This window comes from Molothrus ater, chromosome 7, assembly GCF_012460135.2.
Source record: "Molothrus ater isolate BHLD 08-10-18 breed brown headed cowbird chromosome 7, BPBGC_Mater_1.1, whole genome shotgun sequence".
NCBI lineage: Eukaryota > Metazoa > Chordata > Aves > Passeriformes > Icteridae > Molothrus > Molothrus ater.
In genome coordinates, this window is record NC_050484.2 from 1,900,385 (window position 1) to 1,927,527 (window position 27,143).

The 27,143-nt window shown below is 47.8% G+C and overlaps 1 protein-coding gene across 1 annotated transcript in view; it reads right to left on the minus strand.

The window, feature by feature from the left end:
* The window catches only part of HDAC4 (histone deacetylase 4), a 182,783-nt gene that overhangs the window by 36,009 nt on the left and 119,631 nt on the right, over nucleotides 1-27,143 (minus strand). The window contains exons 8-14 of the mRNA XM_036386565.2: nucleotides 21,992-22,123; nucleotides 20,044-20,156; nucleotides 16,541-16,657; nucleotides 15,403-15,601; nucleotides 12,672-12,901; nucleotides 6,459-6,716; nucleotides 4,435-4,621 (exon numbers count right to left, since the gene is read on the minus strand). Coding sequence (XP_036242458.1) covers nucleotides 4,435-4,621; nucleotides 6,459-6,716; nucleotides 12,672-12,901; nucleotides 15,403-15,601; nucleotides 16,541-16,657; nucleotides 20,044-20,156; nucleotides 21,992-22,123 — 1,236 coding nt within the window. The remainder of the gene's footprint in view (nucleotides 1-4,434; nucleotides 4,622-6,458; nucleotides 6,717-12,671; nucleotides 12,902-15,402; nucleotides 15,602-16,540; nucleotides 16,658-20,043; nucleotides 20,157-21,991; nucleotides 22,124-27,143) is intronic.

Sequence of the window (27,143 nt, forward strand, 5' to 3'; positions counted from 1 at the left end):
GCAGCTGCAGTCCCATCTCCTGGCTGGGCGTGGGCACACTGTGCCACTGGGAATCTTGGCTCCCTGCTCCAGCTCTTGCAGCTCTGCAGCCTCAGGGGAGGTGTCTGGCAGCTCCCTGCTCTGCTGTAGGTGAGTGCAGAGAGAAAAAACACCCCCCCCAAAAGCCAAACCAGGATGGGTTCCAGGGAGAGAACAGAGCCCTGGTAATTGGCTGCCCTCGGGTCAGCCCAAGTTCACTTGGAGGAGGTTGTGCTGCAAAGCTCTCTCAAGGTCTCCTGTATTTGATTCACAGCATCAAACACCACCAGGAGCTGCTGGGCCAAGGCAAGCTTGGAGTTCACCTGAGGAAAAGCTTTCACCCCAGTCTGAGTTTAACTGAGCTAGTGCAAAGTCTTAAACGAAAAGAAGTTTAGAGTGGATTCATGGAAGAAATCCTTCCCTGTGAGGGTGGTGGGACCCTGCCTGTCTCATCCCTGGAAGTGTCTAAGGTCAGGCTGGACAGGGCTTGGAGAAGCCTGGGGCATTGTGAGGAGTCCCTGCCCATGGAACTGGATCATCTTCAAGGTCCCTTCCAACCCAAACCACTCAAGGAATCTATCCCACCCCAAATCTGGTGCTCACAGACCTTGCTTCATCAATGGTTCCTCCTTTCCCAGGGCTTCACTGATAACAGCAGCATCAATCACTCATCATTTCTCTTTCCTAGAAACCAGCCCAGTTGTAAAAAAAGCAACTGTTCCCAGTTGCTTCCTGTGGCTGGGGACACTCAGCTGCAGACACACACACACTCACACAAAGGGAAGCTCGGCAATTTAAGCTCAAAATACAAAACTACACTGGCTGTTACAAGTTAATTGAAGTGGTGCTGGAAGCAAGACTCTTTTCAGACATAAGAACAATAATTTTTAAAGGTCAGCACTAAAGCAAAACCAACTGGCTTTTCTTGGCAGAACAAACATATGATCTGAGGTTCAGATAATTATATTGCTCTGCACAGAAAAGAATAAATGCCTTCATCAGAAAGGAAAAACCCTTTAATGCAGAACATCAGAATAATTTGTGGACCCATTTTTGCAGGAGATCAGAGACTGGATAATTGGAGCTATGCAAATTAATGGCCTAACCTGAGGATCCTTATTCAAGTGCATAGAACAGGGCAGGCACGAGTGTTCATTAAAGTCACAGGGGCTGCTGGAGCTAGAGAGGGCGAGTTCAAGGACCTGCTTTCTGGGAGGAAGGAAAATTAAATGTCATGCTTCAGGACATCAAACTGATGGCTGGAAGGATCCAGGAAGGGCACGGCTCTCCCTTTGATGTGGAGTAATGGACATCATGTTTGAGAGCTGCAGGATGCGGCTCTTTGCCCCAGACCTTTGAAGTCTCAGGTGCTGGCCACCGAGAGAGACAGGAAAATCAAATACACATCAACCCCAGAAGTTCCAGCTGTCTGCAGCTAAGTCAGTCCAGGGAGAGCACCAGCTCTCTGTGTTATTTCTGTACAATATACCAAACATGAAAAGGAGGAATAATTCCTTTGTCTGTTGGACAATGGCTGCTCTCTCAAGGGCCGTGTTCCCATCCGGAGCGACTGCGGTTGGCTTAATTAGGGCCATGCAATGAAGTTTGCTTCCTGCAGCCCTCTCACCAAACCCTCACACCAATTCTAATCCTCATTCCTCTACCTCAGGATCAGTCTCCAAAGCACTTATCAGCCAGATGGATTTTCCTCAGGAAAAAGAAGCCTGATGCACTTCAGCACTGCTTGCTTTTGAAAAACACCCAAGACTTTAATTTCCTGCTTTCCACAGAATAGCTCAATCCCGGTGATTAAGCTTTAGCATCCACCTCCAGAAACACAATCTCCGACACGCCACCGTGGACAACTCCAACAAAACATGAGGCAATTTAACTCACACATGCTCAGCAGCTGAAATGCCTTTCCTCCCCTTTCTCCTGCTTCCATGCCCGTGGCAGTGGGCTTTTGTCCCCTGCTTCTCCTATGCAGACAGTGCAGGTTAATTAAACCAGACCTAGGACTAGTTTTAGGACTAGTACAGAGGCCTCACCTTTATGCTTTGCACCTTAATTAGTGGCAGTGAATGCCTGATTTTATTGTGTTTTTCCTTCTCCATTCACCCAGCATAAATGCAGAGATTGAAGGAAAAAGAAAAGTCAAGTCTTTGGAATCTTAATGAGGATAAATGTTGTGAAAATGGTATTTTACAGGTGAACTACCTGAAGCATTCTGCACCTCATCACCCTGTGCAGTGCTGGATAAAAGCAGTGTGATATTCCACTCCTTATTTTAAGCCACTTTTTTAATTTTTCAAACCCTGCCTCTGAGGAAAATAAATCCTGATACTGGAACGGCATCTTTTCCAAGCAGCACAGCTCTCAAATCTGCACTCTTCCTGCTGCCTGCAATTTTGAATGAAATTCAGAGGCACAGATCTGAGTCAAACACAGATCCTCTGCTAGGAAATGTTATTTATTTCTATGTTCAGAGTCTTGCATGTGATTGATTGGGCAGCTTCATTACCGGCAGAGGAGGAGGAGGGAAGCAAGAAAAGGAATGAATAATCCCTTCAAACAGGGCCAGGCTTCCTTGTTTTTAAAGCCCCAAGGTTTGGGGTTAAGTGTATTAGAAGCTCAAGTTTCATCTGTTCTGACCTGAGCCAGGGGACTTTTCCTTGCACCTTTGGCAAAAGCCAAAATCTTTTAATCTGGCCAGAACTGACTGCATTTGAAATGCAGTTCTGCTGAAATTCTGGGTTAAACGTTAACAGCAAATTGGGACTTTAAAGGGCTGATTTGCAAAACTTGAGCCATTCCTTGGGTTTTTCCAGAACTGCCAGCACATGCTTCCCACCCTGCCTGCAGCCAGGAGCTGAGGAACACAGAACATGCCACTATTACTACACCACCAGGGCCTGAAAATAAACCCGATTCACAGCACTGAGCCGAGTGATGCAAGAAGTGTAGGTTAAAAATGGAATAAAAGCAGAAGTGAAAGGGAAATAACATCATGAGTCGCTCTTATTTGGGCGTTGTGGATTCCCCCCCCCTTCTTTTCCTTTTCCCAGGGAACACATCACGTTGCAAACTGTTCATTCACAAAGTAAGAGCCTGACATTTGGGGAAGAAGGCGGACTTTGAAATCAGTCCTCATCACCCAGCACGGGGCTTGAGGAGTTGCAGGGAAAATCAACTTTCAGCTGTTACTAAGGGCATTGAAGAAACAGAAAGGATTTTGGAGTAGAAAAGTTGCTGTCAGGATACAGGAAGAACAATTAAGTTTTTTGTTTTAAATCTTGGTGGGGAGATCACAGAATCCCAGGGTGGTTTGGGCTGGGAGGGACCTTAAAGCCCATCTTGTTCCACCCCTGCCACGGGCAGGGACACTTTCCACTACCCCAGGCTGCTCCATCCTGGCTGTGAACACTTCCAAGGGATGGGGATCAACACCTATTTTGCACTTGTGCTTTCCACCAGACAAACACAGGATTGTACTCATCAGTTTCCTCCACGTGTAAGCAAACACCCTTTGGTCTCTCTGTTTCCTCAAGACAAGCTGAAATCACCAGCTCACCTGGTTTTTCCCAACCTGTGTGACAGGAGGAGGGGAGGCTGGCAGGGAGCCTGGAGTGCCATCACACTGATGGCACAAGATTATGGAGTGACTGGAGAAGGTGGGGGAAACAGAGGCAGCATTGCATTTGGCACTCTGTCCTTGAGGAGCACTGGCTCTCTCTGCCTTGCCTCTAAATCAGCTCTGTCCCAGCCTGGGACTCGCTCTGTGTGCCTGAGACACAGCTGCAGGGCTGTGCTGCTGTGTGTGTGTGTGCAGGGTACTTTTGCTGTGCTCTGTGAGTGTGCAGGGTATTTTTGCTGTCTGTGTGTGCGTACAGGGTATTTTTGCTGTGCTTCTGCTGTGTGTGTGTGTGCAGGGTATTTTTGCTGTGTCTGTGTGTGCAGGGTATTTTAGCTCAGAGGAAGGGACAAGCAGGACAAGAGGGATGACTCAGTGTGCTCCTTGAGGAAGGCAGGATGTTATGGAATACCCAAATGGGGATGAGATGCAGAGCTCATGCTTATGGATTTGCAGGGACGGGGAAGAAAATCATAGAATCATCTCCATGGAATGGTTTGGGTTGGAAGAGACCTTAAAGCTCACCTCAAGGGTAGGGCAGGCACACCTTCCACTATCCCAGGGGGCTCCAAGCCCTGTCCAACCTGGCCTTGGACACTTCCAGGGATGGGCTGCCACAGCTGTTCTGGGCAACCTGACAGGGAAGGATTTCCTTCCAACATCCCACCTACCACAACTGCCAGCCTAAAGCCATTCCCTCTTTTCCGTGCCCTCACAGAACAGCTCAGCATAAAACAAACCAGTGAGCAGAGCCCCCCCCAGCCCAGAGCCCCCCAAAAGCTCACCTGTTGTGAACCTTGGCTTAGTGGGAGGCTCCTGCACGGACATGGGGAAGGTGGCTGAGGCAGGGGAGGACTGTGCCCGGGACAGGGGCCGGTGTCCCCCGAAGGACACGGGCATGCCGGCCGCCTCCAGCGACGCCTGGTAGTTCCTCAGCTGGTGAATCCGCTGCTGCTCCAGGAGCAGGGCTTGCTGTGGGCAAGAGAAGCAGGCAGTTGCTGAAAGGGCCTTCCCAAAAGGGTTTGTGAAGGCTCCCAGGCTTGGACTCCTTTCCCTCAAGTGCAGCAAAGGAAGATGTGACGTTTCAGACAGGCACAACACACGGAGCCCCAGCCTGAGCCTGCTGCACACTGGCAGGGTCACTGCCAGGGGCAGCTCCATCCTGCCCCACAGCTCCCTCATCTTCCTCCCCCTGTGCTCCCACCCCACTGCTCTGGGACATTTAACAGTGAAACAGTCCAGGCCATGGAACGAGTCCCACTCAACTGGATCCCAGGCTGGACAGGGAGCTCTGAACTGAGCTGGTTCTCTCTGCAGCCACACCATCAGCTGGACAGCCTCCTGGTCAGAAGGGATGGCTGTTCCATCCCATTCCCTCTGTAAATTCCCTCCTGCTCTGAGGCAAAACAGTGGCAAAGGAGATACTATTTTTAAGACTTCAGAGGTGTGACCATGGATTCAGGATTAAGGTGGAGAGGCTTCACCTTCAGAGGAATGGCATCACTAATAATGGTCCATCATCACCAACTCAGAATTAGAAAATTCCAGGATGGTTTGGGCCTTAAAGCTCATCTCTGCCACAGGGCACGGACACCTTCCACTATCCCAGGTTGCTCCAAGCCCCATCCAACCTGGCCTTGGACACTTCCAGGGATGAGGTGGCCACAGCTTTCCTGGGCAAGTGTAGCTCCTGAGCAACATCCCAATGACATTCCTGGAGGAAATGGACCGGGTCCATTACACTGTGCTCCCTTGTTATTGGATTTATCACCTGCAATCCACAAGCCTCAGGTGTTTTCCCTCAAAAGTGAGCCTGGTTGGAGGCTCCAGGTTCTCTAATTCTGAAGCAGGAACACCCTCCACTTGTCCCCTGTTCCCTTATGTGCAGTGTTTTGTCACAGACATGTTTTATGAAAAATCCTTTCTTTAGGATTTTTTCTCCTGAGAAGCTGAGAGGCCTCAGTAACAAAATGTAAAAATGAGTATCTGCTGCTGTGAAATGGAACAGGTGGATCTGTGATTGGCCTATGTGGTTGTTTCTAATTAATGTCTAATCACAGTCAGCTGGCTCGGACTGTCTCAGTCAGTCACAAGCCTTTGTTATCATTCTTTCCTATTCTATTCTTAGCTAGCCTTCTGATGAAATCCTTTCTTCTATTCTTTTAATATAGTTTTAATATATATCATAAAATAATAAATCAGCCTTCTGAAACATGGAGTCAACATTCTTGTCTCTTCCCTCAACCTGGGACCCTTGCCAACACCACCACAGTCTTTCTCTGGAGAAATTAGTTTTAAATCATTAAACCAAAATACAGTCCCCTGTGATTTTACATGGGGTTCCTGTAACCAGCCAACCCTCCAGGCAGGTGACTCCAGGGAAGGAATCACTTGATTTTACATGCATGGGGTTCCTGGTAGGTGAGTCCAGGAAAGGTATCACCTGAATTTACATGGGGTTCCTGTAACCAACCAATTCTCCTGGCAGGTGACTCCAGGGAAGGAATCAGCTGATTTTACATGGAGTTCCTGGCAGGTGACTCCAGGGAAGGAATCACTTGATTTTACATGGGGTTCCTGTAACCAGCCAACCCTCCAGGCAGGTGACTCCACGGAAGGAATCACTTGATTTTACATGGGGTTCCTGTAACCAGCCAACCCTCCAGGCAGGTGACTCCAGGGAAGGAATCACTAGATTTTACATGGGGTTCCTGTAGCCAGCCAGCCCTCAGGAGCTGTTTCCCCTCAGAGCACCACGAGGTGACTTCCAAGCCCAAACCCGCGTCTCCCAGCCACGCAAGCGCCAGACCTGGCGGAAGAGCAGCTCCTGCTCCGCCTGCCTCTGCCCGGCCTCCAGCTCCTGCTGGGGCTCTGCCTCCTCCTCGTCGCTCTCGATGGGCTCCTGTTTGACCTGCACCAGGCTGGCCAGCGCCGGGGGCTCCTTGTGGCCCGCGGCCCGCTCGCCGTAGGGCTCCTCCAGCAGCGCCTGGTGCTCGCGCAGCTCCTCCTCCGTCTCCTCGGGGTGGCTCTCGTGCTGCCGCGCCGGCTCGGCGGGCTTGGAGATGATCTGAAAGAAGCACAAACTCATCAGAGCTGCCTCCCACCGCCGGGGAAAGCGTGCTCTGCTCTCCAGACTGGCGGGAAGGAGCAGCTCTGAGCTATTGTGTATTAAGGTCAGGGTAACCCTGGCATCGAGGGTTCCCAAATCCCTTGTCCCGAGTGATGACACCCCCTTATTTTCCACTTCATCCTCTCTCTGAAGGAATAAGAGCCTCTTGTTCCTGCACATCTCCAGATGCTACTCCATTCACAAACCCACAGAGCAGCCATCGAGATGTTTGGCAATTAAATTCTGAAAGAATACGGGGGACACAAACCCTCCAAAGGGGTTTTGCTGCCTGTTTGCTCAACATCACCTCAAATCACTCCCTGAATTTTTTCTGTGAGGCTGAAATAATGATTACTTGAAAATCTGTACTCTTATGGAGCTGGTTAAGAGGAAGGTCAGGACATGCAGCTGAGAGCAAACTCAAGAGCAGCATTGTTCTAACCTGACCTTCCTAAGCAGACACAGTAAACATCGCAGAGAAGAGCTCCTAAACTTAAAGGAACAATTTAATTTTCACTGTAATTCACTCAGGCTTTTTGTAAGTTCTTTGGCAAGATAAAATTCACAGTTCTGTGTCTCAGACTGCTTACGATTTTTATTTGGGATATAAAAAAAAAACCCCAAATGTGACCTGTTTTCAACTCCAGAGTAGGAAAACCAATCCATTTCCTCCCTTTCAAAGAGCTCAGGCTGCCCCTGTTTCACAGGCTTATAAAGAAACTGCTGCACTTTGAAAGTTGTCAGGGCAAGGTTTAATGAGGATTAGGTCATTGGTATGGTAAGCAATATTGATTTTAAATCTAATAAAGCTAAATCAAAACATGGTTATTGAACACATGCAGGAGGAGGGACTATTTGTCAGTAACTTGCTCTTTGAAGAACAGTGGCTCCAATCTGGAACTAAGCCTTTTTCTCCCCCAAAAGCAGGAAAGAAGGCTCTGCCATATAACCTAAGCAAGGCAGAGGGGCAGGAATGGAGTTGAATCTGGCAAGGGACATGAAGAAAGAAAAGAGGAAGGCTAAGGAGATCCTGGTGCCACTGCTGAATGAGGGAAGGCACCTGGTGGCACATGAGATAGAATTAATGCCTTTTTTAAGACAATCCTTCAGGAATCTCTGAAACCCTGACACCAGAGGTAAAGTCTCGAACAAGGAAAACTTCCCTTGGTGAAGGAATTACCACTTAAAAGACCTGGACATCCTTAAGTCCATGGGACTCTCATAGGTTGCACTCACAGGTGATGGGACAGAAGGCCATGGGCACAAATTAAAATTCATAAAATTCTTTCTGAACACAATAAAACTTTTTTTTTTCCCTGTGAGGTTGGTCAAACACTTGAACAGGTTCTTCACAGAGGTTTTGGAATCTCCATCCTTGGAGATCCTTGGGCAACCTGTTAGAGGGAGGACATTGCCCTCAGTGACCTCAGGAGGTCCCGGCAAAGACTCAGGGATCAAAACCCCTCAAGGATTTTTGTGAGGTTCCCCTGCCCCCCCCCCAGTTTAATTCTTATAACACACACTGAATAACCAAACCACATTAAGCTAAAAGTTCTTCTACCAATTTTCTTTAAGCCCTCTTAGGCTTGATGAATATTATCTGTTTTAAAGATAATTAAATTATCATAAACCATCTGCTGCTTGTTTTGGTTTTTTTTTTTTTCCCTGCTTGGATCGAAGGTCTCAAGCTTTTGAACTTAATGCCTTTTGAACTTCTGAACTGCACGAGGTAATTGCTGGGAAAAATAACTTACAGTGCCACTATCATACCTAATGGGAATGAGAGGCAGTGTAGTTCCCTGGAAGTTTTAAATTATTCCTACTCCTTAAAAATGTAGGAATTAAATGACAGCCACAGTGAAGGCTGAGAAGACCAAGTGGTCAATGGCAAGGACATTTCAGACATTCTGTCTGTAAAGGGAATCTCTTGGCCTGCCACTAGTTCCAGTTGTTGCAAAGGAAGATTTTGCAGAGAAGACAATTTCTTACAACAAATTCCACATAAAACACTCAGTATCTGCATGCCAGGCCCATCCAAACTCCCTAAAAACCTTCCATTTGTGCAGTTTTACGAGCACGTGCTCGTGCCATTTAAAATCCGAGGGAATAAAAGTGCGAGGGGCTGGCTGGAATGGTAGCACTGAGAATGCTTGTAAATATATCTGAAATAGTAAGCACAAAGCACCATAAATAACCTCTCCATCCCTTAATTAGCTGTCTGGCTTCCTCTGCCACGAGGTTACTCCTCTGTTTTCATACCCAGTGGCCTCTGGCTGTCACAAGCTGCCACCATAAACCTCTGGTAAAGGCACTGCCTCTCCAGCCCCGGGCAGACAACGACTTCACTCTGGAATAAATTACAGCTCTCTAGTCACAAGCATTTTTTAAAGGCTCCATGCAGCTGGCAAGATTTCTCCTCCACAGCTTTGAAATACAAAGAACAGAAATTAAAAAAAAAAAAAAACCCCAAAAAACAAACCAAACAAAAACCAACCAAACAAACAAAAAACCCCCACCAAAACACAACAGCAACAAAAAAAAAAAAACCAAACAAAAACAAAAAAAACCCCAAAAGAACAAAAAAATAAACCCCAAAACCAAAGTCCAAAAAAAAACCCCAAAAAAACAAAAAAAGGAAACAAAAAACACCACAGAAAAAAAAAAAAAACAAAAAAAAAAAACAAACAAACAAAAAAAAAACCCACAGAGCAAAGTCAGGTCATAAATACAAGGGAAACCAAAGAGTTCATCATTTTTCTGTGGAACATTTCATGAGGGGAAGAAAAGCTATATTTTTCACTAGTGACATTTCAGCTAGCATTGGGTTTGTCCAGTAGATGTGATAAATAGAACCACAGAATCATTAAGGATGGAGAAGACCTCCAAGACCATCAAATCCAACCTCTGATCATCGCCATGCCCATCACTCCATACCATCCTCTCCAGGACACCTTTCTCCACAGTGGCAAATTCCTAGGGCACTGAAGACCTTGATAGTCCTACCAACAGGTTAGAGACATCTATTTACAGATCAGAGATCAAGGAGGAGTTCCCAGCAGAAAAATCATGGAACCCCAAAATGGTTTGGGCTGGATGGGACCCTGATCCCCATCAATGGGGTGGCACCAGGGGTCAGAAAGCCAGAGGAAGAGAGGAGCCAGGAAGCAAAGGAGGATGGTCAGCTCAGCCCTGACCATGCCAGGATGTGCAGAAGCCAGCAGAACCCTCCCTTTCCTCCCTCTGGAGGTGAAGGATGAACTCAAGGAAGAAACAGAACAACTCTTGGACAGCTGGAGACATAGATTTGATGAAAATGAGTAAAACACAGCAAAAAGGCTGAACTCGTTCGACTCGACATGGCTCTTCCCATGTTCCCTTTGGGTTCTGATTTTCAACTTTTATGGCTTAAGGAGAAACAAGAGATGATAAGGGATGATGGGGAGAGGCTGACTTGGGCACCAGAGTACCTGGCACAGCCTTCTGCAGCAGCCAAAGCCTACAGAAATCTCTTGATTTGTTTTTTGATGCGACAGCAAGGGAAAAACAACTGTCTGAGGCGGGCTCAGCCCTACAGCTGGAAGGACCAGGAGACTGTGGAGCTTTTGTGCTTGGAGGAGAGGGAACAACCCACCTGCAAGGCTGGATGTGGCTTGGAGCAAATCTTCTTCTGATATTACAAATCACAGAATCCTTAAGGTTCGAAAAGCCCCCTCACACAATCCAGTCCAACTGTTCTCCCAGCACTGCCAAACCCAGCCCAAAACCCTGTCCCCAAGTGCCACATCCACAGGCTGTCTGAACACTTCCAGGGATGGTGACTGCCTGGGCAGCCTGTGCCACTGCCTGAGCACCCCTTGAATGCAGAAATTTTTTCTGATCTTTTCCAACCTAAACCTCTCCTGGCACTTCCCTGTCGAACACTAAACATGCAGAAAAGGTGGGAAACAGAAGCACAGGCTGATGGTGGAATATCAGCTCAATGAGAATCACAGAATGGTCTGGGTTAGAAGGGATCTTAAAGTCCATCCCATTCCACCCCTGCCATTCCAGGGACACCTTCCACTCTCCCAGGTTGCTCCAAGCCCCATCCAGCCTGGCCTGGGAGACTTCCAGGGATCCAGGGGCAGCCACAGCTACTCGGATGATCATTCTTAATATTTGCATGTAAAACAACAAGTTTTTCCTTAGTTGCCTTCCTGGAAACAGCAAGACTTGTTTTGGCTGCAGTCCCCTCAGAAATTTCATCTGCTGCAGACACCTAGCAGGGAACGTTTAGGGCCAAAATCTCAACATTTGGAAAATCACATGGAATTAAGAAAAGCCTTATTTATGAGTATATAAACATATAAAATACTTCAGGAGTATTATTTACGGGAAATCCGCAAATAAAAAAATTAACAGGCAGTGCTAGCAGTCCTGGTTAAGAATGAAATAATCTTTTATTTTATTTTTAGTCCTGCCCTTAACTCTCCTACACACACGAGGGTCCTAAAATATCCCCAATCTGGGAAAAGTCTTTTCCCGTGTCAGCACTTGGATGCTATCCCATGGGATAAATCTGCCACACGCACGCAGCACTAGCACTGAAGTGATTTTAACTCATGACTCCTATAAATCAAACACAGGGAAATCAGTTTAATTGAACCCTCTCTGCCTGATTTTGCTGTGGAGAGCAATGGACAAAGCTGGAAGTCAGAGTGCTCCAGTGGCTCTCCAGCTCCTGGGAGGTCCAGAAGAAAGTCTGAATGAGCTCAGTGGATACGTCACATCCAAGGCTTTGGAAAAGCTTTAAAATCCTTCACGCAAAAAATCCCTCCAGCTGACAACTTCCCTGAACAAAGAACCCCAACTCCCTGCCCCACTCCCCATGGCCCTGGTCCCAGGGAGTGTTTGGAGGGGGAGGAAATGGGATCCCTGTGGAGCAGCAGCTCCCCAGGGCCCCGTGTGCGGGGCTGAGCCAGGGCCAGGGCTGGCACCCGTGGTGGCAGCGCTCCAGGAGGACAGCATTGACGTCAGTGACTTGTGTAACCATCCTGCCTCAGCCCGGGCCACAAACAAGGGTTTGGGGGTGGTGTGTGTGTGGGTGGGGGGGTTGTGGCTTCTTCCACTCTTTGATCCAGCCCTTGGCAGTTGTGTTTTCTCACAGGACTGGAACGGTGGAAATATTTGGAGGCACCTCTGCTGCATATGGAACAGCAGCGATCTGAACGGCCGCCTGCCACGGGCTTGTCCTGAGCCACAGAGCTGCTGCTGGAATTGCTGCTGTCCTAAGGAGAGCCTCCACTGGAACTCCTTGGGAGGAGTGTTTAGAAAGCCTCAAACCAGAACAAATCCCAGAACAGTTTGGGTGGGATCTTAGAGATGATGCAGTTCTACCCCCTGCCATGGGCAGGGACACCTGCCACTAGCCCAGGTTGCTCCAAGCCCCATCCAACCTGGCCTGGGACACTGCCAGGGATCCAGGGGCAGCCACAGCTGCTCTGGGCACCCTGTGTAGGACCTCACCACACTCACAGGGAACAATTCCTTCCCAATATCCCATCCATCCCTGCCCTCTGGCAGTGGGAAGCCATTCCCTGTGTCCTGTCCCTCCATCCCTTGTCCCCAGTCCTTCTCCAGCTTTCCTGGAGCGCCTTTAGGCCCTGGAAGGGGCTCTGAGCTCTCCCTGGAGCCTTCTCTTCTCCAGGTGAACCCCCCTAAGTCTCTCAGCCTTTCAGCAAATGTTTCAGTGTATCTGAGTAACTTCCCTCACAAAAATACATCCTGGTGTTGTCATGCCTGAGAGAGGTCCAAGGATGACAGTCCCAGGGATGTTGGAGGTAGAGCCCACAAACACATCTGCACCAGAGACCCCGAAATGGCACGCTTGAGGCTGCTGTGGAGGAAAAAAGGCATTGAAAGCTCTGTGCCCACCTTGTTGATGTGCAGCTGCTGCTGCTGGAACTGCTGTTTGTGTTTCTCCAGGAACTGCTGGTGCTGCTGCTGGATCACCAGCTGCTGGAGGGCCTGGGCGTTCTGGGGCAGGGGAGCAGACTGGGTGCGCCCCAGCGGGCGGTGCTGCCGCAGCTTGTGGATCGAAGGGGAGACCCTGTCTCCACCCACCAGGGGCTGTGCATGCAGGGGCAGTCCTGAAAGATACCAGTCTGAAGATAATATGGAGGAAAAAACAGCAGAGGAGAAACGAAAGGAAGAAGAAAGGAAGGGAGAAAACGGCTGTTGAGTAACGCTGACGGTGACAGTGATACCACGTCAAACCCAGCCACCTCGCCATCTACAGCTGGAGCTGCCTTGAGAGAGAGCAGATAAATTAATCACCACTGCACACAGCAATGCTTTGCTTGGTTTGAGTTCTGGATCTGCTTGGTGACTCAGAGACCCTCTGGAAACATCTCATTTCTTGAAACCAGCAACACCTTACTGACCTTTCTGTCGCTTCAGGAGACCACATTGGTCTGGAGTTTAAACCTCCCAGCTCACCTTGGTTTAGGGGCTGATCCCAGGTTCAATTCAAGCTGCACAAACCAGCTGCCTCCCTAGCATGGCTAGGGCTGCAGTCACCTTTGGGCAAGAAGCCTTTTGCTCTCCTTAGGCTTTGGTTTAGGAGAAGGAGAAGCTGCCCAGAAGTCGGCAGCCAGCTGGATGCTGAGCATTATAAACACCTCAGCAGTTGTGTCCCAGGATGTGACCTCCTTTCCCACCAATTCACAAAACTGCCCTAGTGGAAGGAGCTGACTCATGGGAAAGCCTCTTTTCTTGGTAGACTTAGAGAGTTTTTCCCACTCTCTGCTTTTTCTGAAAGGGATCATGTGAAAGGGTATTTGATTTTATAAATGCATGTTCCTGCAGGTGTCGGTGTGCACACACTCAGGTCTGTGTATGAACACACAGATAATGGGGAAAGATGTGTTCCTCTTGCCTGAGAGCACAGCTCCTCCTCCCAAAAGTTCCAATCAGACAACAGAGTTTGCAGAGGATATTTTGGAAGACTACCTTCCTCCAAGGCAATGGCCAAGTTGCTCCTGGGGAAAGCTTTCCAGGAGACACCATGTTCACAGAATCCTGGAACAGTTGGGCTTGGGAGGGACCTTAAAACTCATCTCATTACACCCTCTCCCATGGGCAGGGACACCTTCCACTATCCCAGGCTGCTCCAAGCCCTGAGTATGCTCCATCAGGAATAAGGAACAACAGAACATGTACCAGAACATGGAGGATACTATCTGGAGTAACCATTCTCAAGAGGAATGGCACAGCTAAGGAATTCTAGTGCAGCTTCCCAAACTGGCCATGTCTACCTTCCAGCCCAAAGAGAGCCATCTCAGCTAATTCTGCAGCTGTCAGGGGAGTATCTCCAGAGCTCAAGGCTCTCCAGCACAATCCTAATAAACTCCACTTTATTTCCAAGGAGTTTCCAAATCTTAGCTGCAGCTTGGCAGCCAGTGCACTCAAGGCTTTGGGGAGCATGTGTGAGCTCGCTGCCTCTCAGCTGCTGCCTCTGGAACGTGTGTTTGTCCTTGTTTCCCTGTGCTGACTCTTTCTCCTGAGTGCTGGGCTGTAACACGTCGTACTCGCTCAGGAAGCCCCGCACGGAGCAGGTGGAGTAGAAGGAATTTGCTTGGAAGCAAACACAGAATGCTGGAAACTGAGGGAAGCAAACACCACACCTCTCTGCAGCAGCCTCCCCATATCTGTGTGCTCCCAAGCTTATCCCAACCCCATGGATATTCCTGGGGTTTGGAAGCACAACCAGCCATGAGCTGCAATGAGCTGCAGGGGCTGACACCTCCCAAGAACTTCCAACAGAAATGGAAGGAAGGGAAGGAAAACCAATGCATCAGTAACTGAGGCAGAACATCCTTTGTCCCAGAACCACACACAGGAAACCAGGAACACATCCCAGTGGGAATTATTGCTTTGAATCCAGCTTATTTATAGCTACAGGCCTTCCCACAGGTAGCTCACTCTGAAAAGGCAGCACCGGGAGTGACTCATGGCCATTAACATCCTGCAAAGGGAATGCACACAAACAAATACAATCTGCTGGCAGGCAGCTGCCTGTGCCATGGCTCTGCTGTTTATATTAATGATGGAAAGGAAGTGTTTTAACCTGTGATTTTCTAAGGAAAATTTTAATTTTCTAAGGAAGTGTTTTAACCTGTGATTTTCTAAGGAAAATTTTAATTTTCTAAGGAATTCTAAGGAAGTGCTTTAACCTGTGATTTTCTAAGGAAAATTTTAATTTTCTAAGCAAGTGTTTGAACCTGTGATTTTCTAAGTGCGTGCTTTCGTATTTTCATGGAATAAAAACCACCCATGGAAAACAGGAGTTGTTAAGATGCAATGGTTTTGCCCTCACTTTGATCTGAACTGGTCAGAACTCTAAACAAAACAGAGTTCTCAACTTTTACCAACTAACCTTTGCTGTCCTGATGGAATAACAGGATTTATTTTCATCTCACCAAAATGAGGTGAGAGATCTGATTTTCACCACTAATTAATGAATCAATAAACCAAGGTTTTATGTTCTACCTGCAGGGTGTACAGGTGATGCAGGACCTAGAGGCTGCCTTGACAACAGCCTAACAGATCCCTGCTGGTTTCCTCTCTTTTCCAGGTGCCCGAGTGCTGCCCCTGGAGCGCTCACCTGTGACCAGGGGTGTTTGTGCAGTTGGCTGTTCCAGTAGGACCATGTGCTGCAGGAGAGGGTTGTGTGCAGTTCCCCCATCCCTCTCCAACGTTGTAGTGCTCAGGTAGGGAGTGAGGTGAGTGCCAGGGAATAAGGAGATCCGCTGCTGTAAGGCTGGGATTGCGAGCCTCTCTGCGTCCTGCTGCGCTTGGCCCGCCTGCAAACGCACAGCCACAGGGGTTAGGAGACATCCCAGAGGCTGATCCCTGCCATCCCAGAGACTGATCCCAGCCCCAGTGACATCCCAGAGGCTGATCCCTGCCATCCCAGAGGCTGATCCCAGCCCCGCTGCCATCCCAGAGGCTGATCTCAACCTCAGTGATATCCCAGAGGGTGATCCCTGCCATCCCAGAGGCTGATCCCAGCCCCACTGACATCCCAGAGGCTGATCCCAGCCCTGCTACCATCCCAGAGGCTGATCCCAGCCCTGCTACCATCCCAGAGACTGATCCCTGCCATCCCAGAGGCTGCTCCCTGCTATCCCAGCCCTGCTGCCATCCCAGAGGCTGATCCCTGCCATCCCAGCCCCTGACCCAGCCCCAGTGCCATCCCAGAGGCTGATCCCAGCCCCAGTGCTACCCCAGAGGCTATCCCTGCCATCCCAGAGGCTGATCCCAGCCCTGCTGCCATCCCAGAGACTGATCCCTGCCATCCCAGCCCCTGACCCAGCCCCAGTGCCACCCCAGAGGCTGATCCCTGCCATCCCAGAGGCTGATCCCTGCCATCCCAGCCTCTGACCCAGCCCCAGTGCCATCCCAGAGGCTGATCCCTGCCATCCCAGAGGCTGATCCCTGCCATCCCAGAGGCTGATCCCTGCCATCCCAGCCTCTGACCCAGCCCCAGTGCCATCCCAGAGGCTGATCCCTGCCATCCCAGAGGCTGATCCCTGCCATCCCAGAGGCTGATCCCTACCATCCCAGCCTCTGACCCAGCCCCAGTGCCATCCCAGAGGCTGATCCCAGCCCCGGTGCCATCCCAGAGGCTGATCCCTGCCATCCCAGAGGCTGATCCCTGCCATCCCAGCCTCTGACCCAGCCCCAGTGCCACCCCAGAGGCTGATCCCTGCCACCCCAGCCCCTGAGCCAGCCCCACTCACGCTGGAGGGTCCCGTGGCAGGCAGTCCCAGGGTGATGTTGGGCAGGGAGGGCGAGGTGTAGAGCGGGAGCTGCGTCACGGAGCCCTCGCGGTTGACGAGCCTGTGAGCCAGGCTGGTCTGGAAAGGAGAGGGAGAACCTGGTGAGAGCCCATCCCAGAGCCCATCCCCATCCCCAGGGCACAGCACTCACTGGGACAGGGCAGCAGGAGGGGACACAGAGTCTCCAGAAGTGCACAGACACCCCAGCAATGCCAGCCTGGGCATCCCTAGGAGCAGTGTCCATACACTCCTGGAGCTCTGGCAGCCTCAGGGCTGTGCCCATTGCCTGGGGAGCCTGGCAGTGCCAGCACCCTCTGGGGGAAGAACCTTTCCTGATCTACCTCCCCTGGAACAGCTACGTGCTACTCCCTTGGTACTTGCCCTTTTCAAGCATTTTGAAAGGTAAAACCAATTATCTTAAAAAAAAAAAAAAGGCTTTACAATTGGTGTTTTTCTCTTTAGCAAATAACAGACAATTTATGTTATTTACAAGCGTGTGTTAGCATAAATCAGACTTCAAAATCCCATGCAAAAGCCTCAAGGTTGCATTTATGGAGCTATTTCCTGATTTTCAGGGTGAAATGCAAGATTTGCTCAGTTATCTTACAGGCATTTGAAGCAAGAACACTTTAGCAAAAATACCTTTAATTTCTAAACAAGACTGATTTGAAATACGCACTAGAAAGCCCATTATAAAAATTACAATAACGTGCCTGATTTTCCTGTTAGGAAACCAGGGTTCTGATCACCCTGAGGTCTCTGCAGGTGATTTTCCAACGTAAATAGAATTTGGATTTTGAGAAGACTTCTGCAGAAGCCTGTTAAACTCAGGTGCTGCTGTGAAAAAGTGGATTTTGTTTAACTCAATATTCTATTAAGGGGCAATCTGTACCTAAGTCGTGGCTGTCCCATCCCTGGAATTGTTCAAGGCCAGGCTGTTCCACCCCCTGCAATGGGCAGCGACACCTCCCACTATCTCAGGGTTCTCCAAGCCCAAAATCCAGCCTGACTGTGGACACTTCCAGGGATGAGGCAGCCACAGCTTCTCTGGGCAGCCTGTACCTTATTTTTAACAGACTCATTGTAAAAAAACTTCATTTTTCTCTCTAATCTAAAGTGATTCTCCATGTGATTATTTGTACCCACACACTTCTCTTTCCAAGTGATTTTTGAACACTCCTGGCAATTTTGCTTTAATTTAAATTACATAATGTCAGTGTGCCATTGAAAATAAGATACTTATTGTCAGCAGAGGAATGAAATATTTTACTGATATCATAAATGAAACAAAACTACATTCATTTTCCCTTTGAACAATCAATACTCTGGAGTTGTGCCTCAAAGCCTCTCCTGGGGATTTGATATAGAAAACAGAGGAGAGAAGAACACAGCAGCTTGATGCTCTGAGCATATGGGATTTGGCAGCATTATCACCACTTTAAACACACAGCTCCCATCTCTGGGCTGAATTGCACACAGCCATTTCTGAATGCACAGTCTGCAGCTGTACTCCAGGAGTTTTTACAGCCTTGTACCAACTGCAATGGCAGGGAATGCTGTGTGCCTTTCAGAGAGGGAAAAACCTTTAAAAACAGTATTTCAAACCAGAAAGTGTCTGCTTTAAAGGAGGCAGGGCTGCAGTCTTTCCCCACTGAAGGCACTCAAATAATGAACTTGGGCACCATCTTCCAACACACCTGGTTCAAGGGCTGATGCAGCAAACTAAGAAGCAGTGAGATATACTTCTCATTTAAAATGAAACATGAAGCCAAGAACAAAACACAACATTATCTTTTCAGAAACACTCAAATATTTCCAAACATTTAATGGTGAGAATTTGGGAAGTCCTGGTCCATTTTGGTATTAAAGAATCTCCAACACCTGAGCCCCCAGGTCATATAATTCCTACTGAGGAAGAGGATTTTAAAGGCACCAAACCCCACTTATTTTTTTTTCCCAAATACAGGCCAATGGATCAGCTGGGATCACATGACATGAATGCTAAGTTATTTTTCTTTGGGAAGGGGAAAGGCTTGGGCAGGACAGGGGTTTTTTTCCAAATCATTTGTACGGCTTGTGCCTCAGCCTAAGTCACAAAATTACAGCTGCACTACAAGCAGTTGATGGAAAGACTTTTTCCTGTGGTCAGTGTCCATTTGATTAGGTGTTGGTGGTCTAGTCCCAGATGAACAGCTCTAATTATTAAGCTGAAAAATCAAACGGATGAGGAGGAGGCTCCAGCTTTACATTTCCCTGCAGGAGCTCACTCTGACCTCATGGAATGGTTTGGGCTGGAAGGGACCTTAAAGACCACCTGATTCAAATCCCCTGCAGGGACTTTTGGGAAGCTGCCTGCTCTGTTTATGTCACAAAAAAATTATCAAACCCACTCGTTTTTCCATCAGCAGCAACTGGGAATTTGCAGTTTGCTAAGGACAGACAAGACTGATCAGCAAAACCAAAGCTCAGTGCTCATCCTCCTGGGCCAAGTGAAGCCCCCACCTCCCACCATCTTAATCTTCACACTAATTCCCTAAATCTGTAAGGTTTGCTATAGATTAGAGTGGCTGGAACGTGTGCTGCATCATTTGGCAGGGCAGAGGGTGGAGAAGGAGGCATGTTCCCCTTATTAAATACTGTTACACTACATTAGAAATAAAAATAAAGTGCAAATCTGTACAAAACTAGAAAGCAATAAGGACTGACATTTCCACCATCAGAAGGCCTTTTCAATTCTAAAGGAATATTTGTGGAGAACAAGCCCCAGCCTGTTTTTGGAGCCCTGGTGTTAAGACAGACTCTATTCATGGGGGGAAACAGCTAATGGGAAGCTGGATGAAAAGAAATGCACCAGTAACATCAGACAACCACACTGGTTTTCTAGAGGCACAGTTTGTAGTGGGAGCCAGCTCACATGGCCCAGACCCCTTGGAAAAGCTTGGCTCCCAGATTCCTGAACACAGGAGCTGCTGTGCTCAGTCCAACCCCACCTCACCCTGCCCTGGGCATCCAGCAATGCCTCAAGTGATGGTGAAAGTTTATGGGATTATAAACCAGCACAAGGCACCAAGCTTTCAGATCCCCAATTGTGGAGGAAAAGTTTAAATCCATCCCCTTTAATCCAATTATGGTTTGGGCATATTTAGACCATCCTACTGCACACAATAAATCCACCCTATATATAGGAATAAAGCCCCAAACACTAAAATACTTGCATTTGACCTTGCTGGATCCCTTTATTTTTACTTTCTCCTCACTACAAAACCACTGCAAGCTACCACAAGCTGCCTGTGAGCTGGTCCAAAGCAGATTTCATAAACAGATAAGGCATCCTCCAGGCTGAGAGGTAATTCCCAAAGTCTGCTCCAAGTCACAAGTCGGGCTTTTCCTTTTGTGTGGTTTAGTTCTCAAACTCTCCCAGAGCTGAGGGGTGTCACAAAGCAGAGGGAAGGGGGGCTCTGTACCTCTGCCTGGATACTGGTGACTGATCCTGCAATTCCATTCTCAGTGCTGATGTTGTTGGAGCTGTTGTTCGGAGAGCTGGGACCAGATCCAGGAGCGCTGTTGCACGCAGAGTCTGAAAAACACATCCCAAACCAACTTTTAACATTAGAAACCATCTCTGTGATGGTATTTACACAGATAACAACCCCTCAAGTTTTGTTTTGGATGAAAGCAGCCCTCCTCCTCCTCCCCTTCTTCCCCCTAAATCTTCCCAGGGCTCTTAAAATACCAACAAACTCTTTCAAACGGTTTATCCAAGTACCCACTCAGCATATTTAAGTCTTCTCCCCATGGGGATTTCTCTTAGAGTGTATTAATAACTTAAAATATGATTGAAAGATAATAAAAGCATGGAAGGTTTGAAGAGGCCAGACTGGGGGATGTCAGAGTTGTTCTGCTTCATTCTTCTGGAAGTGCCTCTCTCACTCTGTTTCTCTCTAACCCTAAAGACACCTCCTTGCATCAGACCTCCCTCAGAACATCTCTCACCTGCTCTATGGCACAGCTGCCAGTGTTCCTCCTTGTATTTGGGAAGGCTAATAGCATTCAGACCCTTTCTTTTGAACTTTCCTCATGCCCAACCATTTGCAGCAGGAGAATCTCCCAGCAGCTGCAGTGGCTGAGGCTGCAGCAGGCTCCTCATTGCTCCAGGAGGAATAAAAGCTCATTTTTACAAGGGCCTGGAGGGACAGGACAGGGGGAATGGCTTCCCACTCCCACGGGGCAGGCTTAGAGTGGAATTGTAGGAAGGAATTCTTCTTTCTGAGGGTGATAAAGCCCTGGCACAGGGAGTCCAGAGAAACTGTGGCTGCCCCCATCCCTGGAAGTGCTCAAAATCAGGGTGGAGCAACCTGGTGAAGTGGAAAGTGTCCCACCAGAACCCCCAGTGTTCTTCAGGGATTAAACATAACTTCTATTCCCCGAAGTGGGACTGTTTTTAAAGCTTATTTTCCATTTTAAAGTCTCCTCTTACCATGACAACTCAGATACTTTTCTAACAAGCTCCAGGGTGGCTTCTTGAACTGTGTCCATGCCAGTGAGAAATGGGAGCTTCCACTGCCATTTCTGAAGTCATTGCAGGGGAAAATGGTCAGCCAGCAGAGGCTGATTTATCCCAGGAGCCACGTGCCATACTGCATTGTGTGAGTGAAGGAAATTGGATTTTCAGGTCTGAAAGGCAGCCAGAACTCATGGAAAACACTCTCAGGCACAGGCTGGGATTTTTGGGGTGTCCTGTGCAGGCCTAGGGTTGGACTGGATTATCCTTGTGGGTGCCTTCCAACTCAGGATATTTTATGATTCCACAACTTTTAGCTCTTGAAATCCTCTTCCCTTCTGCAAACAGAGAGGCTCTGACCCAGAGAAGTGCTGAGGCACCCCAGGGTCTCCCAAACCCACTCCCTTGCCTAGAGAGAGCTCACTTTGAGTTTGATGGAGTGATGATCATGTGTCTCAGAGCCAGACAAGCCTGGCAAAGCTGTCACTGGGTGGTACTTACACAGAGACATCCCTAGATGGTGCTAAGAATTAACTTTATGGTAATCTCATCACGTTCTTTGCTCTGATCCCACTTGCAAACTTTGGTTCTGGAAGGACAGGACCTTTCAACAAGAAACTGTCAGTTTGAGTGGTCAAAAAAAAGTTTTATCCAGCTGTATGTATAAAGATCCTGGGTCAAGAACCTTTCCCTATTTTCCATCCTAACTGAAACAGCTCCAGGTGTGTCCCAGGTCAAAGGGAGCAGAGATGGGAGCTGCGGATGGGGACAAGGCCTGACCTCAGCCTCCCCCAGCTGGACAATTCCAGTGCCCTCAGCTGGGTTCCAGGACTGCTGAAGCACACGATGGAGACATTTTGGGAAGGGAGAAGGGGCTGAAGGATTGAGGCATTGTCACTTACCCGCCGTACCTGTGACGTCCAGCGGGCGCTTCTTGAGCGCCGTCACCACCGGCCCGTCCTTCCTGCGCAGGAGGGGGCTGCTCCTCCTCTCTGCCACCTTCTGCTTTAGCCTGGAGCGCAGCTTCAGGTTGGGCTCAGAGGCTGCCCAGGAAAGGAAACAGTGTTAGGAGTGTCTCAGCTGTGTTTTACTCAGCCTGCAGCTGAGCTGAGCTGAGTTTTGTTGAGTTGAGTTGAGTTGAGCTGAGCTGAGTTGGCCGCGGTTGAGCATTTGCAGGAAGCTAAATTAAATGAAGTCATTTGCTAACACAGATTTTTAATGTAACAAACAGGTCCCAGCCCATGCAACATCTGAATTCAACAACAACAACAACAGGCATTTGAATGAAAAATGTAATAATCATTCTGCAAAGTCTTCTCTGAGCAAAGACACAGACTCGGGATTAGTGCAGAGTTTCCCACCTCTGCCCAACGTGCTCCCAACCCGGTGGCAAACCCAGCTGATGGGATCCAGCAGAGGAATAGCTGAGCCAGCTGAGATGCTGCTGTTGGTAATCTCTGATGTGCTGCTGGAACAGACAGCTCCACACCCTCGAGTCATCCGACCCCTGAGGGAGGGACGCCAGGGCACGGGAAAAGAAAACACCAAAATCAAACCCCACAAGCAAATCAGGTGATTGTCTCCCTGCTAGGTCCTTGTGTCAGCTGGAGCCAGTGTCAACTCAAGGGAAAGGGCATGAGAGTGTGGCCAAGGAAAGCCACAGCCAGGGAGGAGGAGGCTTGTTTGTTTGTTTGTTTGGGAAGCAACTTGGGGTTACATCATCACAGCCCCACAGTTCAACCCTATCTAACAGCACATCACACACCTGGGAAGTTCCAGACTGCCCAGGGCAGGTGTGGATGCATTTCCTGTGACCACAGCCTCATGTATACCATGATTTTGAGAGACTCCCTCCAAAACACAAATCCTGAGCTCCCAAAAAGCCAAGGCAGAGCTCCTGGGAAGCCCCAGCAGCCCTGGGGCCAGGACAGCGGTGACAGCGCACGCATTATCAAACCTCCATCAGGGGCACAAAGCTTTAATTCAACACTGCTCCTGCAGGATGATTTCCTCTGGGAGCTTTCTGATCTCCTGAGCCCTGAGTGAAACACCTGCTGGAGGGTTTGAGGGCTCCTGACAGAGCTGAGTGAAGCAGCCCCATCCCTTCCCTTCCTCAACAGCCCCACACCACTTAATCCCTTTGAACCAGCAAATCCTGTGCTCACTCCATGAGCAACCAACACACTCCAGGGCCAATGATCTACATGTCTTTGGGAGAATTAAAACAGGGTTTACAAACTGATTTGAATTAACTCAGTCTGGCTGCAGGTATGTTTCCCTTGACCACCGGGTCACGTTGAAGATCAAGCCCGTCCACGTTAATTGCAGGGCTCGAAAAATCAGAAGGCTGATGAATTCAAGATCAAATGCTTGGAGTTAAGCCATCAACACAGTGCTTTGATGGAATTTTGGAGGGGAAGAAAAATTTTAAAAAGAAAGGAAAGAGCTTTTTTGTGAATGTTTTGGACAGAAAAACACCAGCAAGAGATAAAGGGAGTGCTAAAAAAAAAAGTGCTTCCTCAAGATGATGCTTCAAATGCTGAATGAAGTGCATTAGCAAGGGGGGAATTATCTTCCAGAGAGAGAATTTGCATTTAAAATGGCAGGGGACTGAATGCAAATCTGCTCCCAGGGTAATATTAAAGACTGGACCAGTTCAAACACAAGCTCAGGCTCCAAGCAGCAAATTCTCTGAGTTCTCTTCAAAACAGAAGTTGGCATGATTTTAAAAGCGGTGTTTGGGTACACACCTCATCCCACATCCTTACTTTCCCAGCTTTAATTTGTCCCAATTTCTGAGCATTAATAGCTGCCTGGATACCACACTCATGGCTGGCATGAGATGATCTCTAAGGTCCCCTCCAACAAAACCACTCTGGGATTCTGTGGAAGGGGAAGGTGCCACAGCTGGATGCTGATATACCCCTTTTAAAGCAAGGAAATGTAAGACTATGCCACACCTGTTGGAAGGATCTGTCCCCTGACAAAGGAAAACATGGTAATAAAAACTGTATTTCAGCCCAAATTTTATTCCTGGTGTTCAGATGAGGGATGGTTTCTGTTGGGAACACACAATTAATTAGGTGGCTTTTAAATACACAGAAGGAATCAGTTTGAAACACCTTAAAAACGGGCAAGGAAACAAAAGATCTGGGGTCACAGATGACCTAACACACCCCATATTTTAAGCCACAATAAAAACCTCCTTCCATATAACAAAGAGGTGAACAAACATAGAAGATGACAGCCTTCAAAGAGAAAATACCTCCAGCGTAAGTGATTGCCAAAGCAACGTATTGGAATTTGTCAGATTAATCTATTTTAAGGCAAAATCACTCTGTGTTTTCCCCTTCTGCTAGGGGATTGAGTTTCAAAACACCAAAAGGTCTATTTAAAGGCCTGCTCTGATTCTGTTGTTTATCCCTCAGATATAATCCCAAATCTAACATGGCATCAGGACCTCAGAGAGCATAATCCCTACATGGATTTAATTGGGTGCTCCAGAGCCCAAAGTAGGTGAATTAAAATTCAGCACAGCCTCAAACTCACAGAATTTACATAAAATCTCTTTTATAGTAAAATAATTTAGGCTTGTTCACATGGTTTTTTAAACTATTATATAATAAAAATATTTTAAAGCTGAAGGGAGCTATCTTACACAAGTATAAAACAGGAATTTAACACAAAAGCATCAATACCTGACAGTCAATGTAGGCTCAATGCTGCCTCAGGAGTACCAATTCCACTGGAAATCTCCCCAAATTCACCCTGCCAGGCAATATGCCCAAAAAAAGGCTTGCTAACTGGAGTAAATTTAAAAACTGAAAACTAAACTACCAAACCTAAGTTAAAAAATTACTGCTCCTCTACATCTCCAGGTGAAGTATTTCAAACAAATGCCATAAAATTAGAAAAATTCCCCTCCAGTAAACAAATGAAGCCCATGCCCAAATCTGAGTCAGCTCCCACAAAGCCAGTGGGACTTCTTAAACACTGACATACTTAATTTTGCCTATAATAATGATTTATACAAAGAATATTTTGTTTTCCTCCAAATAAATTAATAACCAGAACATAAGCCAAAAGCTTCCCTGGTTTTCACAGGCTCCAAACCAAGTTACCCCTCTTATACATCACTGTGTGCAGCAGGACCCATGTAATCCAATTCTTCCAATATTTATGTCATTCCCATTGTTTTTTTTTTCCTAGAATTGCAGCCCCTAAGCTGCTGAACTAATTGGACATTAAATCTGGGGAAGTCAAAACCCCACCAAGTCCTGGGCAGAGTTTGCCTTGTTCCCACTGTCCATCTACATTTGTGGAATAAAAGCAAACAATGCAGCATGAAACCCCTGCTCCCAGCCCCTGAACATCTTCATTTCAGCAGGTGGGGACTGGAAAGGGATGTTATTTATTATTATTATTATTATTATTATTATTATTATTATTATTATTATTATTATTATTATTATTATTATTATTATTATTATTATTATTATTATTTTAAGTTCCAGACAAAGTTTAATAGGCAAAAGCCAACAGAATTATCTTGTCTCCCTTCTAACACCCATAAGAAAACTCCATGAGAGAGGGAACTTAAGCTGAAGGAAGGAAAAGGTTAGATGGGATATTGGGAATTAGGAATTGTTCCCTGGGAGGGTGGGCAGGCCCTGGCACTGCCCAGAGCAGCTGGGGCTGGCCCTGGATCCCTGGCAGTGCCCAAGGCCAGGCTGGACACTGGGCTTGGAGCAGCCTGGGACAGTGGAAGGTGTCCCTGCCCATGAATGGGAGCACCAAGGAGGAGGAGGGTGGGTTCCCTGAGTGACTGGGATCCCCCAAAGGTGACACTAAACTACAAGATTTTGTTTGGTCTCCTCCTGGAAGAGGTTTCTCTTCTGGTGTCTTCATGATTCCACAATTGTTAAGGCTGGACAAGACTTCTGAGATGACCAAGTGCAGCCATCAATCCATCATCCCCCAAACTCTGTCCCCCAGTGCCACATCCTGTTTTGTGAACACTTCCAGGGATGGTGATTCTACCCCTGCCCTGTGCAGCCTGTTCCATGCCTGAGCACCTTCCCAGGCAAGAAATCTCCCCAATATCCAAGCTAAGTGTTTTTTTTGGATCAGACAGACTGACATCCTCCAGTCTTTCCAGCAGGGATTTCTCTGGGGGTCAGGGCCTCCTCTCAGTGTGTGGGAAGCCAGGCTTCCATGCTGGCTGCAAGGACAATGTGGGTGGGAAGGCAGAGATGCTCTCGAACTGCAGTGACACTCCATGCCACACAGAGCTCCAAGATTTCCTCTGATTATACTCTTACATTACACCAGGGTTTCTGACTAGTCTATTTTCTTCCAAACAACCTTTTGTCCTAAAACAAACCACTCCAAACACTCCAATAATCAGACCCAGTTCAGAGGGACATTATGCTTTCCTTGACAAATGCAGCATTATAATTGTTGACAAATCCTTTCATTTTCCCTTTTATTTCTTTCTAAATGCAACAAGTTCACACCAATTTCACCTGCTTAGCTGCAAATAATACCCAAACAGCTCCAATTTCCTGCAATACCAACAACCTCACGGGATGCTGGATGCTTTCCTCTCTCAGGCTCCTCTCTTTTGCATGGAAAAAGAACCAGGGAGTCACAGAATCATTTAGGTTGGAAAAGCCCTCTAAGATCAAGTCCAGGAGGAAAAGCATGTTAAGAAGTGAAATAATTCCCTTTAAATCTTCATGATGGCAGTGGTGTCAGCTTTCTAAGTAACAGCATGTTCTAATACATCCACTGCTCAAATTTCAGAAAGCAGGGAATGCCATCAACAACCTCGTTCGTGGGGAGAAAACGAGGACAGGATTCCTTGGAAATGCAAAACTGAAAAGCTCTGCTAAAACCCACTTCAGCAGCTCCAAGAAAGGTGTTGACAAACAGCTCTTGGGGTTAGCAAAACAGGCTGTCCCAACCCAGAGTCTAAAATCACTCCATAAGGATTCTCCAGAGATTTTCCTTAGAGGATCCCAGTGTAGCACAATAATGGATGTTATTATGTTTGGGAGACAC